This window comes from Barbus barbus, assembly GCF_936440315.1.
Source record: "Barbus barbus genome assembly, chromosome: 29".
NCBI classification, from domain to species: domain Eukaryota; kingdom Metazoa; phylum Chordata; class Actinopteri; order Cypriniformes; family Cyprinidae; genus Barbus; species Barbus barbus.
The window spans coordinates 14,985,795-15,006,049 of record NC_136757.1 but is presented as its reverse complement, the minus strand read 5'-3'; the positions used below and the strand labels follow the sequence as shown (position 1 = coordinate 15,006,049).

At 37.5% G+C, this 20,255-nt stretch overlaps 1 protein-coding gene across 1 annotated transcript in view; it reads left to right on the top strand.

Moving 5' to 3' along the window:
* LOC306849091 (glutamate receptor ionotropic, delta-2-like) overlaps positions 1-20,255 on the top strand; it is a gene marked incomplete at both ends in the record, with an annotated part of 138,479 nt that overhangs the window by 11,843 nt on the left and 106,381 nt on the right. Inside the window, one exon of the mRNA XM_079383944.1 lies at positions 2,367-2,572. Coding sequence (XP_079240070.1) covers positions 2,367-2,572 — 206 coding nt within the window. The remainder of the gene's footprint in view (positions 1-2,366; positions 2,573-20,255) is intronic.

Sequence of the window (20,255 nt, the reverse complement as noted above, 5' to 3'; positions counted from 1 at the left end):
CACTGACTAAAATTCAAAAAGTGAAAAAGCATAATAGGACCCCTTTAAATGAATGTACAACTAGTGTCTCACAACTCATTTTAACAAATGTCACATTTGGCTAGATCATTGTTTAGTGTGAAATAAGTCTCTAATCTCTCTGTCATGACCTCTGGCAAAGACCACTGTCTGTATGAATGAGCGCTGTGATTGAACGCTCTGTAACTGCTTGTGTCCTTTCAGCATTTCTCCTCAGGTTCAGTTGAGCAGCAGGAGAAATAGCTCTTATCTTACATGACTATTTGCTAACAAGGTTTGTTTGCTTCAAATATTGTGTTATGCATTAATTTGGGCTAATTTTCAAGATAAATAATCACTTTTATTTATTTGTACTTTTTAATTTATTTTACATTTTAATAAATTACTATTTTAGGTTAATGAGGGACACCTTTATGGTTCTTTGCATTTAAAAGGTGCACTTAAAGTAATTTAAAAAGAAATCTTGTTGATATCCTTGTGTAAAACTTTGTTTTTGAAAGAAACATTGTTTGTTTAGTATATTGTTATCCATGCTTTTATAACCTCTAGATTGGACTATTGTAACGGCTTACCTGCCAAGGTTATTAATCACCTCAAAATGGTACAAAACTCTGCTATAAATTCCAACCTGGTCTAATGGCAGAACCGTACCTGGGGGCACTTTTTAGCGAGACCGTTTTTACGTACCTTACTGCATGTTTCACCGCAGTTTCAAAGAGAAATGTCCACTGGGCACTAAAACACGGGTTCAATACATAAACGTATTGCTGTGTTTTTATTACGTTGCTTCAGGTACGTATTGCGGCGGTTCAGAATTCAAATATCCAGAGACCGTCGCTAAAAATTAATGCTCTATTGTGTTGGAAATATGCCCTAGAGCAAACCCAACCCTAAACCTACCCGATAAGTGTCAACAAATGCAAAATTGATATAAAAACGCATTTATTGATGCAACCATGCTATTTGAACTTCCTGATATGTAGATTTGAACTGTTAGGTCGAACCGTAGTTACATGGGATTCAAACTGGAGCTCCTCACCTCTCAAGTACATCTCTGCACTCCGTGAGCTACCGAACAAACCTACCGTCTATGAAAACCCATAGATATGAAGCTGGATATGTGTGATGCTAACGTTCAAAAGCATCAGTTTTCAAATCTCCCTGCATATTAATATTGTTTTGAAGTCATAACATGATATTCTTCAAGTAATTGTGCGAAAATTATGCTTTATTAATCAAAACTCTGTAAAGTTGTGTGAAAAGGAATAAAATGCGTCTAAGTTTTACTGCCTCTAGTGTTCATTTCTTTTAGAAACTGCAGTGATATGTACTTATTGGTACATATTTCGTGGCTCATTAAAAAGTGCCCCCAGGTACGTTTATGCCATGAGACCAGGTAGGTAAATTCTGTAAATAAGTCATTTACCTCCCTGCTTCTCTGTTTCCCAACTTTTGTTTGTATGTTACATGACCTTTATTGGACCACCTTCTTGACAAAATTGATGTTCATCATCTGATTGCATGACCTCTTGTTGTTAATTATCTGTAGTTATTGAATGTCCCCTCTTATTGTCTGGTGTATTTTGTTTGCTAATTGCTTGTATTATTTTGTGAAGTGTCCTTGGGTTCCTGAAAGGCGCTGTAAAAATAAAACATTATTATTATTATTATTATTATAGTAAAGAGTGTAGGGACCAATTCAAATTATTAACTAACTATTAATAAGCAGCAAATCAAAGGTTTATTGAGGCAAAAGTCATAGTTAATGGTTTGTTAATTGAATTGGACCTTAAAATTAATTGTGACCGAAGTACCTTATGCTCGCCAAGACTTAATTTATTTGATTGAAAAATACATTTGTAAAAATTGTAATTTTGTGAAATATAATTACAATTTAAAATAACAAATTATTAAATAAAAAAATCATTTATATCTGTGATTGCTATATTTTCTGCAGCCATTACTGCAGTCTTCAGTGTCACATGATCCTTCAGAAATCTTGCTGATTTGGTGCTCCAGAATTTTTTTTTTTCTTCTTTCTTCTTATTAATGTTGAAAAAAGTTGATTAAGTTGTTTCATTTCACATGGAGCAGGTCCCCTCATGGGGGCAGCCATGTTGAGGTCACATGACCAGCCATGACCACTACTTGCATTTTCAGTAACCTGCAGATTAAATAATCTTAATATTGTACTTCTACAATTGCATCAGCAAATAACAATTTTCTGTAAGCATGTGTATAAATCCAAGACAATCACAAAAATGTACATTCTGTGTCTTTAAGAAACATTGCGACAGGTCACAAAAAAAATGAATGTGGTTTGAATCATATTGTCTGTTGTTTTTCAGATATCCGGGGCATAGAGAACTTCCTGGACCAGACATCTCAGCAGGGGATGGATGTGTCTCTCCAGAAGGTGGAATCCAATATTAACATGATGATCACTGGAATGTTCCGCACCATGAGGGTGGAAGAGCTGCATCGCTACAGGGACACACTGAGGCGTGCTGTGCTGTTCATGAGCCCCGCCACAGCAAAGGCCTTCATTACCGAGGTACATTCACTCTCTCACACAGACACACACACACACACAAGGGCTTATAAATACATATCCCACACCAGTGCCGTAAATGTTCACACTTACATTTCATTCAAATGGCTGCAGTTACATTAATAGATTTCTTTGCACTGCACAGATGCAAGTAGTGGCCCTCAAATCCAGCCAGTAGGCATTTAACGCAAGGCCTTCAATCTGTCAGTTCAACCGGCATTTAACTAGTTCACATTATGTTGATCTGTGAGGCTCACAGCTCCAGGCAGGATATGATGTCATGGTAAATTGAATATTTTCAGTGCTTTTATGGCAGATTAAATACAGCATGTGTCAATACATTCACTCTGACACAGTCACTTTTGTACTATAATGCAAAGCTTTAGCTTTTTCTATTTTAGCCTGAGACCCTTTCTTCCTATGGGTCATAGTAATTCATTCTGATTGAAAAATGTCACTTGTTTTAATTGGCAATATTTGTAAGGAAGCCATTAAATGGCTTTGCTCTCTCTCTGATAACTCTCTCTGGGAATTAAACCATGAAGTATTGCTTAATCTCACATACTATTCTCATTCACCTTTAATTAAAAATATCCGATGAAAAGCAATCAAAATCCAATTTTAGTTGAACGTGGAATAGGACAGGAACCATCAGTGGTTGAGACTGCAGGCAGCTGTAATGACTCTTGGGTCTGAGGATGATAAGTTGATCAGGGGGAGCTCAGAGTCTTAAAGATACACACTTCAGCCGGGGAATCATCACAGAAAATTTAAAGCAGCTTATTGTTTTTGTTATTGGATTTGACTGGGAAAACGTTATTATCACGGTATGCTTGGCTACCATTTGGGAACAAATTATTTTGCAGGAATACATTGGGAACCATGTGTTGCTCAGACATGTATTTTGAAACGAGGCCGCTCAGACATCACACCAATTCCTATCATATTAGAATCTAAACCTGAATTGATAATTGGTAAATGAGCTGTTTTTAGCGACCTCTTAGCTTGCTTAAATTAATGTCTTGAGTCCTTTATGACACCCACAGAGCTTACGAAGGATATGCTGTCAAATAGTTTGTAGTGTAGATACATAGCATTGTTGAGCATCAGAGACTTCTTTATAAACATTTATAGCGCGCTCTCTCTCTCTCTCTCGCTCTCTCTCTCTCTCTCTCTCTATCTCTCTCTCTCTCTCTCTCTCTCTCTCTCTCTCTCTCTCTCTCTCTCTCTCTCTCTCTCTCTCTCTCTATCTCTCTCTATCTCTCTCTCTCTCTCTCTCTCTCTCTCTCTCTATCTATCTATCTATCTATCTATCTATATATATATATAAGGGGTGGCACGGTAAATGTATTCGTACCAAACCGTCACGGTACGGGCATCTCGTTTCGGTGCATGAGGCCTTACGACGAATACAGGCAATTCACCCCCAATCCAGAAGGGGGCGCCCGCAGTAATGCAACGCTGTTTGATAACCGCCAGCAGAAGAACAGCGAATGCTATGTAGCGCCATACGTATCCCTTCTAACCTTAACCATGAGTTGCGCACTTGAAAACAAAGCTCACTAGACAGTGATCATGTGCTGATCCTGAACACGTCTCTCACGTAGACTGATAAAGGAGTATACTTTAAAGGCTTGCGCACTCAACTGTTTGCGAAATTGAGCTTTGTGCTCGTGTATCCTACCTCTCTCATTCGGCACAAATCCAAATATTCCATAATATTTCCATATTTGCGATGTAACGTATCTGAATGCTAAACTATTATTCATGTAAATTATAGGCTTTGGACTTCAGTCGCGTTCCAACGGTGACACAGAGGAAGGTGCGCTGATGTTTGGCTCACTGTATTTGTTTTTGATAAAGTACCAACTGCGCTGTCAAATTAGCAATGCTGGAACTGATGTGTGTGTTTTTTTTGTGTGTGTGTGTGTACGCGCACGCTCCGGCACGATCACTTCAACAGTTCCTTATACCAGCAGAATCAACTTTAAACACTTATTGTCTTATTAATAATCACTGTATAAAGGTCTGCTTTTATTTGTGTACACTCACAATGAAAACAAAACAGATTTTATATATATAACGTAATAATATTTAGTATTTTCACATCTAGGTGGAAAAAATTGTAATTTGCACTACTGTCTGTTCAAAATAAATGAAAAAAAAACTGAGCATAGTAGATTTCTTCTTTTTTTTTCCCTGTTGTACCGAAATCGTATCGAACCATGACCCCCGAACCGAGGTACATGACACCTGTGTACCGTGCCACCCCTAATAAATAAATAAATGTGTGTGTATATATATATATATATATTTATTTTTTACGTACCTTACTGCACGTTTTGCCGCAGTTTCAAAGAGAAATGTCCACTGAGTGGTGCTAAAACACGGGTTCAATACGTAAACCCTGGCACATTTTTATTACGTTGATATAGGTACGTATTGCTGTGTTTTTATTACGTTGCATCAGGTACGTATTCTGGCGGTTCAGAATTCAAATACCCAGGGACCGTCACTAAAAATGAATGCTCTATTGTGTTGGAAATATGCCCTACAGCAAACCCAACTCTAAACCTACCCGATAGTGTCGACAAATGCAAAACTGATATAAAAACACATTTATTGAGGCAAACATGCTATTTGAACTTCCTTATGTGCAGATTTGAACTGCTTTGTCAAACCATAGTTACACGGGATTCGAAGCTTCGCACCTCTCAAGTACATCTCTGCACTTGAGCTACCGAACAAACCTACCATCTATGAAAACCCATAGATATGATACTGGATATGTGTAATGTTAACGTTCAAAAACATCAGTTTTCAAATCTTAGAGGATATTAATATTGTTTTGAAGTCATAACATGATATTCTTCTAGTAATTGTGCGAAAATTACGCTTTATTAATCGAAACTCTGTAAATTTGTGTGAAAAGGAATAAAAGGCGTCAGAGTTTTACTGCCTCTAGTGTTAATTTATTTTGGAAACTGCAGTGATATATACTTATTGGTGCGCATTTCACGTCTCGCTAAAAAGTGCCCTCAGGTTCGTTAATACCATGAGACCAGGTAGCTACCCTACCGTCAGTGCCGAGAAGGTGTTATAGCAAACGGTTCATTCATAAATTCGTACAAAGTTACCTTCACACTTTGAATATACAGACAGAAGACAAAGAGCACAGCACTGAAAAGGGGCTACGTAAGGTCTATAATTAAAGTAATAAATGTTTGGTTAGTAATTAATATTATGTTACTATTAACTGTTGTTTAGCTATTATTAGCTATTATTAATTTAACATTTTTAATGTATACAGTATATATGTGTGTGTAAAAAAAGAAAACAGAAAAATAATAATAAAAGAATTCTTATGAACACTGCACTATGCATTTTAAAATATAAATAAATAAATAATCAGTAGACATTTGTAGCCTCATTCCTGGGCTTTGATTGCATGCAGTGAGTGTGTTCAGGTTTTCCAGCAACACAGCAGGTAAGACTATTAAACATCTGTTGTGAGCGTTCATTACCGGTTCTTGGAACTAAAGCTGCAGTGTTCTGGTTTGTTCAGGAACTGTCACATAAAAGCAGCGTATCTGGCTTATCTAAGTCTTTTGTCTGCACTATAAAGCTGATTTAAAGGCCAGTTCATTGTTCAAGAGACATTCTGTGTATAGTTAGAGACAAATTGCTCCTATTAGAAGACATGTTTCAGCATGCAGCTGCTTCTCAGGTGTTTTATGGTCAATTGTGAACATATTTTACTAGGGCTGCTATTTAATAAAGACAAAATAAAGAATCACATTTGTTGCAGGACTGCACTTCACCAAATGTGGATCGTTTGAAAAAAACATCAGAAAAGGCTTTGTCTTTGTGTAAGTCTCCAGTGTGCAATGCTAGAGTTTGATGAGTCACATTTATTGAAATAATTGATGCTCTCTTATTCTTATTGTTGAAGTCTAACAGAGTCTTTTACAAGCTCAGACAAACTTTACCGTGTGAGAATCTGTGCACCGGATTCTTTGCACGACCCATAGAGCCCCATTATACAGTCGATGGTAGATACACCTGTCAAGATTAAAGTTCGCTGACGGCTCTAAACACATAATTTTGGGTCCTGCTCACACACTTTATGAAAGCTTCACGATCTTGTGTGCATTTGAGAAACATTCGATTGTTTATTGGGCATTGGATAATCATGTGCTAACAATAATGCATGTAATTTACCTTCAACCTTGTGGCATCTATTCAGCGAGTGGACAAGCATAGCAAATCATTTCTGGATCCTGTCCAGCATCGACAAAGACAAAGCTCAAATGTATTCAGTAGTATGTGTGCTACTTGTCAGAGGAAGTCTGATATTGAAGTGATGAAGTCAGATTACGAATGGTCTTTCTTGGGTGAAGGGTCCCAGGCCAGACAATTAACAGGAGGAGATCAGCCTCACTGTGGGCGGACAGAAGACATGATGGAGCGTGTCAGTGAGGCGAGAGGTGAGGACATGGTTCGACCAGCCGCCTGTCTGTGTGTGTGTGGTGAACAGTCAGAGACACATGTCCATCACACTTGCACAGACAAGCTGTCAAACTATGGAGGGAAACCATACACTCCAATGGACAATTAAGGTGAAGCGTTTTGAAGAAACATGATGGGTTTTGAGTAGATTTGTCTATCAATTCGGGTCACAATGGTATAATTGTGTGTGTTTATATCAGTGTTGTGCAAGTTACTTCCAAACTGTAATACATTATATATTACTTGTTGTTTTTTAAAAGTAATTCCTTACCTTACAATATTACTGTCTCAGAATTGTAATGCATTATATGACTCCTGTATTACGTTTGAGTTACTTTCACCAAAATAACTACAGAAGGAGAACTTAACATTCTAAAATGACAAAATGTACTAGAGCCCTGCACAGGCCTCAAATTTAGGCCCTAGCCCGGCCCTGGCCCGAGATGCTGAGGCCCTAGCCCGGCCCATGTCCGACAGTTTATCAGAATTACCGACCCAAGCCCGTCTTTTTTTTTTCGTTCTCCCAAATCGGCTCATGTTTCAGCTATGAAAATAGTTTGTATGCAATGGCAAAGTGTTTATATTTTGTTTTTTTATTTTTTATTCAGTTCATTTAGAAAAACGTTTGGAGCATTTTTTGTTTTTTTCAAGTTTTTTCTTAAAGTAATGACCAAGCGGCCAGCAGCAGACCGGCAGGCTGATCATAGATTATGTTTGATCAATTTAGCCATCTCAGATCATCACGACTTGCCTAAAATACAATCTATAGGCTTATACTAAAACAGTTCAAGCATATAACAATGTTATATATATATATATATATATATATATATATTATATATATATATATATATATATATATATATATATATATATATATAACATTTAACGTTTATAAACGTTAAACCTAGATAAATAATGCTAAGAACCATCTGTATGCAGACGACACTGCTATTTACTGCTGTGCTTCATCAACCTCTCAAGCACTTCACTATTTACAGTTAGCGTTTCATATTGTTCAGTTCCGTTTATGTCAACTTAAGCTGGTTTTAAACACAGATAAAACTAGTTTAATGATTTTTTTTCAAATTGTGGTTTTACTACAGAAATAGATCTTTATTTTCTTTAAAAGCAAGGAAATATTTGGTATCCCCTACCTTCTTACCACTCTTGGATTATGGTGATCTGCTGTATATGAATGCCCCAGGATATTATCTAAAAAAACTTTGTTTTTCATAGCGCCTTACGTTTTATTACTGGCTGTAGTTATCAAACACATCATTGTACTTTATATGAGAAGGCTGAGTTATCATCGTTGTATACTCGAAGTTTTAATTGGTATTGTTTTATTTATAAGTCTATTCGTGGTCTAACTCCATCTTATTTGTCTCTGAGCTTTTCTAAATCAAAGGTATGCTACAATCTACATTCTAATGATCAGTTATATTAAGTCCCTTGGGTTCGAACAGAGCTAGGAAAAAAGGGTTTTGGATATAATGCATCTTTGGCTTGGAATAATCTACAAAGCATTCTAAAGCTGACCGTGCTTCCTTCATCACATGAATTGAAGCTACTTTTAACAAGCTGTGTGTTTTATCCTTTGGTGAATTGTTGTGATCTTTGATTTTGTGTTTTGCATTATGATGTAAATTTTGAATATGCTATGTTATTTGTTGTTGATTTCTTGGCCAGGTCACTCTTGCAAAAGAGATTTTTAATCTCAACGAGTTTTAAACCTGGTTAAATAAAGAAATGAAGAAGTCATTCTGACAGGGCTCTCAGAACAGCCTGATTTGAGAGAGAGGATTTTAAAATAAGGATTTTTTAAAAACCACTGGGTGGATTTTTATCATTATAGGATGGATGTGTACACACACTTCCAACACACATTTATGTTCAAAAACCTTAAGTGAATTTTGCAACCGATGACCGTTTAACCCTTCGCACATTTTTATATTTAGTTATATTGAAAAAGTTTCAATCCAGTCAATCTTTTTTACCCCGTTTTAACATGGATTTCCATGGAGACCAGCCGTAGCTGTCAGGCAAGATGGTGGATCGCAGCGGCGGCGCATAATATCCACGTTCTGATTGGTCAGATCGGTCAAGCTCTTTGCGAACGGTCAATTGATAGAACACCCGACCTGTTATCTGACATCAACACTAATTTAATTCCATACCCGATCCGACCTGTTTGACATGAAAACCGTGACCCGAACCTCACCCACGGTAAATCTGCTACATGAGGTATAGACTAGACTCACTTATTAAAACTTTTACTGCTCTTTGCGCTAGGCACCGCCAAAGATAAATAATTTTTTTTATATCTTTTTGTAAGCGGCAGCCGCGTCGGCTTTAATCGATTACCTGGCAGATTAATAACCAAAAGAACATTTCACTGAGCTCATGTCGGAGTGTTCAAAACATAATGAAGATCATTTAAAATGTAACGAAATTGCTAGAGTTGTATGATCCTGTAAGGAGTTACGCTGAGGCAGAACTAGAATCCATTCGCAGAAGTTTATTAGAAGGATTAGCAGTAGACAGAAACGTTAATTCAGGCAAAGGGTCAAAACCAGAGTAGCAGGTGAATCCATTTACCAATACAGGGGCAATCCAGAAGACGAGAGTCAGGAGGCAGGCAGAGGGATCAAACACAAACATCAGTCCAATCAGGCAAACAGAGCAAAGGGGCAAATCCAGGAAATCAGAAGTCGTGGTAAACAGGCAGAGTAATGCACAGGTAATCAGTCAGAGGGATAACGCTTGGTAAGGCAGGTAAACTGGCAATACTTCGCAGTCTGCCATGTGCTCAGTATCCGGCTTATAAGGTCATCAAACAGGAAATGAATGCAGAGGAAGCAGAGGGAGCGGCATGCAGTCAGTACTCGGGTGAGGGCTCCCTCTGCTGGTTTGGTGTTACAGATCCATCAAAAATCTTTTACAGAGATAAATAAGGAAAAAAAAAAAATCCAGCGCATGCGTGTACAAGTTGGTTAGCCAGGTAAAAATACAGCTAGGTTACGTGTAAAATGTCATGGTTATGTGTCTGACATGAAAACTACTAGTTTTAGTCATAAAGCCATACAATGATACATTGCAAACAACACACATACTAGCCTATTTTGTTTTAGTTTTTAGTAAAATCAAATGTGACCTTGTTGTTTGCAACTATGGCAATGTTGTCACGAACACCGCCTCAACTGCACAAAACACTTCCACTACGAGAGATTCCACTGCTTGCCGTGCCCTGTGTGGCCTCTACACGGTCTTCAGACAGAGCATGAACACAAGCACGGGACCTTTTGAAAGCAGCTGCCTATCAGCGTGTACCAGACTGAGTCCAAATAGCAAATGCCCGTGCCTGTCACCTGTCCGACCCGCACCCACACCCGACACATAAATATTATTCCAATTTTAGCAGTTCACCCGTCGGGTACCCGCCCGCATGCAAGACTCTGCCTAAGAACTTCATCATCAACATTTGCAGACATTGTCATAATCAGCCACCAGAAAATAGTCTTGCATACAGACATTAGTCTGACGCGTGCAAGATTTCAGCATAACCAGCTTTGTCAGATCATTTTCAGTTTTCTTTCAGAAATGAATATTAAAGTACCGTTGTACCATGTAGCTCTGACAAAAATCAGCACATTAGTTCCACAATCCTTCCTCTCGCTACCACAGCAAAATATTTGGTCCCACTTTATATTAGGTGGCCTTAACTACTATGTACTTACATTTCAATTAATCATTTGGTACAATGCACTTATTGTGTACATGCGTGTTTTTACATTGCACTTATATTTTTTAAAATACCTATATGTAATTACATCTGTAATTAATTTCTGTAATTACATTTATATTTACACTGTTGGCCAATCCCTTACACCGTAACCCACCCTTAAACCTACCCATACCACCAAACCTGTCCATAACCTTACCCGTATCCCACCTCAATAGCAGCAAATGTGTTTTGCAATACAATATGACCACAATAAGTACATTGTACTTATTTTTTATGTAAGTACATAGTAGTTAAGGCCACCTAATATAAAGTGGGACCAAATATTTATTCATTTATTTACATTCAAAGCTGTCAGGACGAGGCAGCTGCTGTTTCTCATCAGCCGGTGGACTATGTGTGATTCACAGGCCTCACTAACTCGGTAACGTCTGTGGTCAGTCCGGCTCAAGGTTACAGTGGTGACTGATGGCCCTGTCCTCACACACTCACACACAAACATGCACAGGCACACGCAAAAACACATGCAGACGTGTTTAGACAAGCCTCTCTAACTACCACCCAAGGTCACGCTCACAGAAGCAGACAAACACAGCGGGTGAACTCCATCGGCACTCGCTGTGACCTTTGGAGCTCTGATTGGATAAGAGGTAAACACTGCAAATGGGAAATTGGAGCAGCTGTGTGATCCGCACTGGTAGCAAAATAAAGGATAAAGAAAGACATTACAGAAGCGTGATAAGATAACATATGACTAAAAGGGTGATGTTCATATCTGTTTTGAAGGTTAAACAGACAAGAGGCGATGATTGCTTCCTCTTCAACAGAGTCGCTTATGATAAAGTTATGATAAACGGAATTTGCGAGGTAGTTATGTCATTAAAATTCTTTTAGATAGAGTCGCCAGGTGTCTTTTTTCCCCATTTACATGAGAGTTTATATTTGAGGTTTTCATTCAAGGTGACAATTTGGATGTGCGCACTCCACTGAGCTCTTATGCTGATTGACGTGAGAAACTTTTCTGCTGCTCAGACAAATCCTTTCCACAGCAGCAGGAAAAGGAGAGGCCTTTTCAAATACATTATTTAAAATGGAGGACAGGAGATGATGACCGCTCAGATTCATTGTATGTTTTATACCATTGGTGCCTGTGCGGTGGTGACTGACAAGGAGAGTCAAAGAGTACAAAGAGTCTTTGTGATGACTTGTAATGAGCAGCGCTGCCCTTTTGCCATAGAAATTAATGAAGATTTAATGCATGAGACAGCATGGTTTTCTAAATCCATGAATTCATATGTGACAATATAATTATGAGATTCCCCATAGGACAGGAAAATCTCTTTAGGATCTCACTTGTTTTACTTAGACAGCAAGGAGATGGAGAACAGAATAGAAGCGTCTTGAAGTTTCTTGCTTTCCTTCTTTCTCGCTCTCATAGAAAATTAAACTCATTTTTAACAAAGTTTTCTTTGTCTTGACAATTTTTTTTTATGTATTCTTTGAGTGTTCTGAAAAAAGTCGTCATATTTAATATAATAATTTTTGTCAGTGAAAGTAAAAGAACTTAATTTGCCAGAATGCATGACCTTTGTTGAATTTCTGTTATAAAGCGGTTTAGGGATGACAACCCGAAATTTAACATCACCCTGGTTCTATCGACAAAAAGCCAATATTATTTTTCCATTACCATTTGTGTAATTGCAAAAAATAAACTCTTTGACCAACAATCATTTATGATTCTTACTCTTTTTTTTCATGTTAATCTCCACAAATATGATTTTTGAAGTATAAAATACAATCGCCAATGGTAAAAAGCGGAAGTTAGGCTATAAACAAACTACACCATATCAGATTGATTTTCTGAAACGAATTCTCCCCTTCTGACAGTCCTAGGTAAATCCTGATTTTCTTGATGGTTCTACAGATAATCTTATTCGATTTTCCTCTGGTGTGGGGTGTGTTAAGAGCAATTGATCTGCTCGGAAGAACGTCAGGGCCACACTGGTTGTAAACATCCAATATGTTGAATATTTCCGATCAGAAATTCTGTTGTGTGTGGGAATTCCTGAGATCAAGCGTGCATGCAAGCTGTAGATTGTGGAATGAAATGATTCCCAATCAGAAAACGAATTGACAGAAGCATTACTCACCTCCAGCTTGCGCTGTAATGTGTAAAGTCCATGTTCATGCCGTGTTTACGACTCCATCCAAACCTTTTTTTCTTAAATTTTTGGTAAAAGAGAAATGCAAATATAGTTATCAGCATTTCTTCTTGCCCATCGTCTGCCATTATTTACTTTAAACTCACGTTTGGTCACATAAGATTTCCTGTGTTCACAGTTGGGACTCTGGTGTGCTGTCTTGGTCATATTGTGGCACTCAACACACGATAGGTGTTATTATTATGTGTGTGGGCTCTCACATTATCAAAATCTGATAAGAGACCAGCCTTAAGCCAGAGTGGGGTATAACTGATTTTATGTACTGTACTGTATTTTATGTTGTAAAATAAAACATGAGAAAAATTTAGCGTGACCTTACTTTAGGCATTTAACCCACAACTCATTAACCCCCCCCCACACACACACAGACTTCTGGACTTGTTTCTAGATATTAGGACTCATTTCTGCAGCACTCTATTGCAATGCAGTACATTCCTCTTCCTGTCATTTGCAATTCAAATGCCACGTCTTCTATCAATTTTAATATGAGCATTTCTGTTCTCTTACGGGCTTTATATTCATATATCAATGATTGGCTTGTTTTTTTAATAGGAACTGCAGTAGAAACGTCTACAACAAAGTTGATTTTACTAGTCAGGATGCTCAGAAAGAGCAATGTTTCATAGCATAATGCCTACACATTATGGAGAAATCAGCCTACAAACATTACTCTGCTTATTAAGCTAGGAGAGGAAAAAGTATATTAACATTAAGAAAAATGACACACTTTAGCTTAATCGAAACATAATTGAGAACTCTGAATCTTCTGAGACATGAAAGCGCAGCCAATAAGTACTCAAATTTTCATCGTCATCATCATCATCATCATCATGTCTATCAAATACCTTGTTTATTTAACTCAATAATTTGTTGTTGTTGCATAAAAAAGACTTCCTTTACATAATACTGAAACATCAGTAAATCATCCAGCGCTGTGTGAGCAAAGGCTTGTGTTTATAGGGCAAGGGCCGGCAGCCTCATCCTCGCGTGATCCCCGGGCCACAGCAGTGGCTGTTTGAGATGTTACGAGCGGAGATGATTCTTGGAGATGGGGTGGAGGGACTGATTGACGTGTCAGTTTTTTTATCGGGGTGGATGGCCACGGCTGTCAGCTGGAGAGCATTTCAGCCCGCATGATTGATTATTTACAACTCTTGCACCTCTGTCACTCGCCACATCCTCCGAGTCGTTCCCGTACATTACATGGCCAATTACGCCACGCTGGCCATTTTCTCATCTCAATCAAATTATCTCTACATTGTGTTTAATTTCAGTCGCAAAGAGCTCAGCCGTTTTTACATGGGTCTGTGGAAACAATATATCACCCTGGGAGTCCTGTTGAATGGGCAAACAGGCTGCCATAAAGCAGTCTTTGGAAAATAGATAACACAGCTAGTGCTGGCTTTTTCGATTAAAGTGGAATGAAGGATGAAGAATGAAATTGCTCGCACTAGTATTTCTCCTTAATTCATGCACTTTACTTAAATGGGAAGCTCGCTACTAAGACGTCTGCGACGGTGAGAGGAGAAGTGCATTGTAAATTCATAAATTTTCCCTTGACGTAGATGGAACTGCCGCAGACCGTTTTCCGACAGAATGACGAAAGCTGTATTTACATTTATTTAGGTACATATTTATTTTTGCATGGGCAACAGCATCTGGAATGTCATCGATTGTTATTGATTCACACGGATGTTATGGATTAATGAAATTCTAACGATTATTACCACCATCAGCAACTTTTGAATTCACAGATGGAAAGCCTGTGCTCCTTCAAACCGAAAAATTTCCTGTCTCGTTTGGAATTTGCATTGGATTTACTTGTAGGGCTGTGTATTGGCAAAAATCTAGCGATACGATACGTATCACGATACAGGGGTTGCGATACGATATATTGCGATACATTGCGAAGCAAGGCGATATATTGGGATATTTCTTATTTTAGGAATAGGATATATATTTTTAGGAAAGCTGTCATTAAGAACACACTACCATATGCAAACCTTAGCAAAAAAAAAAATAAAAAAAAATAGTTTAACCAGAACACACTGCAGAACACACTGGGATCTGCATTTGCAATAATCAGTCCCTATAACATTCAACATTATTGAACCACTTTTTGTGCAGTACTACGAGTAAAGGGGGAAATATTCAAACGCTTGCATGATTCTTTAGTTAAATGTATAAAATGTATTTTATAAAAATATATATTTATAGACTCTACTTTAAAGTTTCACAGTTTAAGTTTACAATTGTGACATACAATGTACAACATACAACATACAATTTTTTTTTTTTTAAATATCAATATTCCGTTTTGGAGAATCGATACAGTATCGCCAAACAAAATATTGCGATACTCACGTGTATCGATATTTTTTTACACCCCTATTTACTTGTAGTTTTGTGCCGGTTGCCTCGGGACAGTCTTATTTCAATGCCATGTATTTTCATTTATTTCTTTGCTATTAATGCTGCAAGTCTCCCAAAGAGGAGCTTGATGAATAGTGACACAAACATGGTATGTGCTGATAAGCTTACAGTGGCTGGATTACTCCCATAATCCTCTTCCTGCTCGTGGTCCCATTACCCACTGCACAAAGACCCATGGGGTCACACACCAGGTCACGATTGCATTGTCACCACCCATCACACTTTGCTTCTGCTACCATCTGCCAGGTGCAAACAGCACTTTGTTGGAGTGTTAGATGATATCTGGGGACCCTTCCTCTTGTGGCAGATTGTTGGATGTTGGATTAATGTGGTTTTGTCAGGAGTAGAGAGGCGACATGCTGGCACCGAGTGCTCTGGTGTGAGACCACGGGGACCGGACTGAACTATTGCACTTATAAAGGGAGCTCTTGATTATTCTAAGTGCTGTTTTTGAGTAGTGCAAGTGTACTTGGTTGTTACACTGGGAATAATGAACAGAACCAACATCTGATGATTTTATGGGATGTGGATTAACTGAGTCAACTTCTTTTGGACCCTAATGAGAAACTGAGCCCTGAGTGAATGGGGGCTTGTGGACATTTCTATATTTTGCAGGGTTGCAGATTGTTTTTTCTCTCTCTCTCTCTCTCTCTCATAAATGCCTGTTCTTTCACTCTTGTAAAAATGTTTCAAAAAGAGTTGTTTTGCAGCAGTTCTTTACATTAGAGTTAACCTTTCCGGGTTCCCTGAAGATAGTTTAATTAAATAGTTCTTTTACAGAACCATTCTACTTAGTGTGAAGAACATTTGAATAGAGCCCTTTTCCACTATGGATGTTAAAGGTACTTCATTGAATCATAGATGGCAATATATAACCTTTATTTTTAAAAGTGTTGAGAACAAACATCCATTATAGCAACATTCAGGCTCATAAAACTTTAAAGTAATAGCACAATCCTGACAGGGACATTGCTAGAGGTGAAAAAAAATCCCTGGCTGAATTACCTACTGTTTTTTTGACAAACACCAAGGTCGTGTGGTAATTTAATTGCCGTCTGAATCCACATCTCTGAGTTTATGAGAAGAAATCGATTCAAAATTCAGTGTTTAAACCCTTTTTGAGCACTCCCGACCACCGTACGTTAACTGTTGGACTTCGCTTCGTGTAATTTGCATACTTATTTATTGTTGGACTTCGCTTCGTGTAATTTGCATACTTATTTATTGTTGGACTTCGCTTCATGTAATTTGCATACTTATTTATTTCTGAAATGCTGGAAATATTTAAAAGAACAATACTTGATAACTGCTCCACCACAGCGAGTGAGAGCAGAAAGAGAAGAAAAGCACGTAAACATTCGAAATGGGTCTTTATTATGGCAGCGGCAGGTATGCGATTACAATTTTTAAATGTGTATTGTAAACAGACAATCATACATACATACAAACATAACTATATTGCGTATAATTATATACACAACTATAGCACGTCTATTTTCCTATTTTTAAACAGGAGATTAATATAATCAAATAATAAATAGGATTATATATTATAAAATATGCTTGGAATAATAAGAATACATTTTACATAAGTAATTTTAATACATTTCACACAATAGTAAGAATAAATTTGTAAATAAAAGCAGACAATCATGTGACTGGCACATTCCCGGGTTCGTAGGATCGCAGAACTCTCTCCTCTACTGTGAATAAATTGCCATCCGAATCCATGAGTTTTATCTCTGAGGTGATATGCAAATTTATTTTTATAGACGTCCATATGAGAAACAATTACTGTCCTATAATCGGGGTAGAGAGTGAAATAATAGCCATAGCGCCGCCTCTATTAGGGCTGTACTGCACACATTTTGTGTAGAGGAAGAGAAAAGGTTACTTGCAAGTCAACTTTTTGTTTACAACAGCATATTAGTGCCATGTTAAAATAAAATAAAAAATTGAGTGAAAACAAAAATTATTTAATCGATAGGCCTACATGTTTTATACACGTGAATGAGAATAATAGTTCCATTCTAGACCTTTTATGAGAAAATATGAATATTTTGAGAATAAAGCATTATGTGATTATAGGAATAAAGTTGTAAGGAAACTAACATCCAATAAGACATTCTTCTTAAACGCTTAACATGATAAACATTTTAGAAGTATGTCCTATTTTTAAGGTTACTTTTATGTTTATTTTTGTATTATTATTTTAAATTTACGTATTTAATTGTTTAGGTTACTTTTAGTCTCATAACTCTTTTAGTCTCATTGCAGGTAATGCTATGTTGAAATGTTATCATTTTGACTATTCTCTAAATATATCAACTTTCTCAAAATATATCAACAATCTCAAAATTGTATTTTCTTTTATTCTTTTCCTGTTGGAAGATTATTCTCAAAACTAATTTGCATGTATGTAGGTAAGCGTGTATGTACTTATGTGTGTGTGTGTCATTTTATGTAATTTTTTAATACACTAAAAAGCTGTCTACTTGTTTGAGGACATACCCTGATTAAAAAAAAAAAGTAATAAAAAAAGTAACCAGCTCTGACCTTTTCATAAATTCAATGTAGGTGTTCAGAGTAAAAATAAAATGAAAAATTCTTATTTATCGACTGCCATCCTACTTGTTCCACACTTTGCTCAGTGTGGCTCAAACATGGTAATGGAGAGAAATTACTTCCATGTTGCCCGTTACAGCTTCTTGCCTCTGCTGTCAACACATGAGCCTGCGAGGCAATTATTTAACTACATTATAATTATTTCATGTTAGGAGCTGCAAAGATGACTGCTCGGGGAAAGGGAAACATGGGAAATCCTGTCACTTAAACTAAGCAAGAATCAGCAAAGACAGGCTTGCTGTTTCAGCTGATTTGTCAAGAGTGCAGAAGCTTGATTATACAGTATTAATCTATTAAAACACAGGTTATCAATAGCTCTGTAAGGTTGCTCTTTGTCATGACACCCAGACGCTTGTCATGTGTTTGCTCTGGCTCGCCCTTGAGGCCAGAGCGCCGGTTTATAGCCATAGTAAATCAGCAGCATATTTACAATGAGATCATGACGGAATTATACAGGCAGTTCAGGGTAATTAAGCTTAAGGGGGGATGCGAGAAGGTTAAAGCCATTGTCCTCACAAACAAGTGGCTTCTGACCTGTTTCCTTATAGGAACATACTTTACTCTGTTTGTGTTATATAAATTATCCTAATATGAATTGCATTAGTAGTACCAAACTGAAGTTTGAGCAGGTTTCCCTGTCTTCTGTTGTTTGGACAGATAGACCCCCCCCCCCCCCCCCCCCTCCCCAAAAGCCTTTGCTGTAGCTAATGTCACTAAAGGCCTGTTCACACCAAGGACGATAACTATTAAAAAATTGTTCTCTATATTAAAGAAAAGCAGAGTCCACACCACAGCTATAACGATAGAGGCACAGAGAAACAATGTCGTTGGAATCACTGTTCATTGGAATCATTGTTGGAATTTTCTTTTCCAGCTGAAGAGCGATCCATCTTGCTATCACGAGCTCAAGAATTTAAAGCGTCAGACGAGCATGTGCTGAGAATCAACAGATGATATTTAATTTTTTTTTTTTAAGTTTCTGCAAGTTACTGTATATGTGGTCAGATCAGATTTATTTTGTGTTGAAACCGCAGTCACTTTCATTCAAACCTTTGTGATTCAGACTTTAGCAATAGATGTTTTGCCATTTATTTTTTTATGGATTTTTTAAATATATATTTTGAATGATGGCAGTGTCCAAACCTGAACACATTGCACAGCAAAGTGGTGAGGGGGGATTTTTTTTTTCTTTACAGTATACACATACACCAAAAGACATTATAAAAAAATGAGATTTCAATTATTTCAAACCAACTTTTTCCCCTGTAATCTAATATATTTGCCAAGTAAAACTGATTATTCAGCAAGGGGAAAAAACTGCCAGGAATGGAGTCAGATCATAGAGTAAGTTTGCAATAATGATGCCTAAATAGCCATTTGGCTATGGCTGAACATTATTCAGAAAAATAAGAGCAAGTTATTACATTTTGAGTGAAGATTATGAAAACAATTTTTGCCTTTGGAGTAACATGCACCAATGAATCGTTCACATTAAGACCTTAATGTACATTAAGAAAGTAAATGGGGTCCATTTTGATTTTGTGTTGACTTTATAAAGACTTTAATATAATTCTGATGATGTCCAATGAGATTCCATAGAGTGTGTTTTGAAACCTCTTGTCATGACTGTAGCTGTTTAAAGCGTAACTTGTTTTGTATTTCTTATCTTTTTTTTCTCCATGATTATATGAACATGATTTCACTGCATACCCACATCCAATTTAGATGGTCTCTGTGTTATCAGAGACACAAGTGGCATAATTACGATGCGTAAACAAGTTTGAGTGTTTCTGCATGTGCCTATTTGTGTGTTGCCGTGTACGTTCACCATCCAACCCTCCGCTACGGGAGACACAGTGCTGCACCCTCAGAGATGATGGCGTGATAAGTGTGTGTCAGTGGCTGTGTGTGTTGTAAAAAGTCACACTACAGCAGTGAGGTGGACCACCCTCCTGACAGACTCCACACAGTGGATGAATTATACACGACTAAAGCCGCAGCTCACAGCGAGGCTGGCTGACATTAAAGCAAAATGGCAATTGTGACACATAACAGTTTTGATGTATTTAAAGCGCTCATGCTCGAGCAAGTGTGAGCTAAGTACATAACATGCTGGAATTCACTCTGAAGAATAATGTGCCATTTGAGGAAT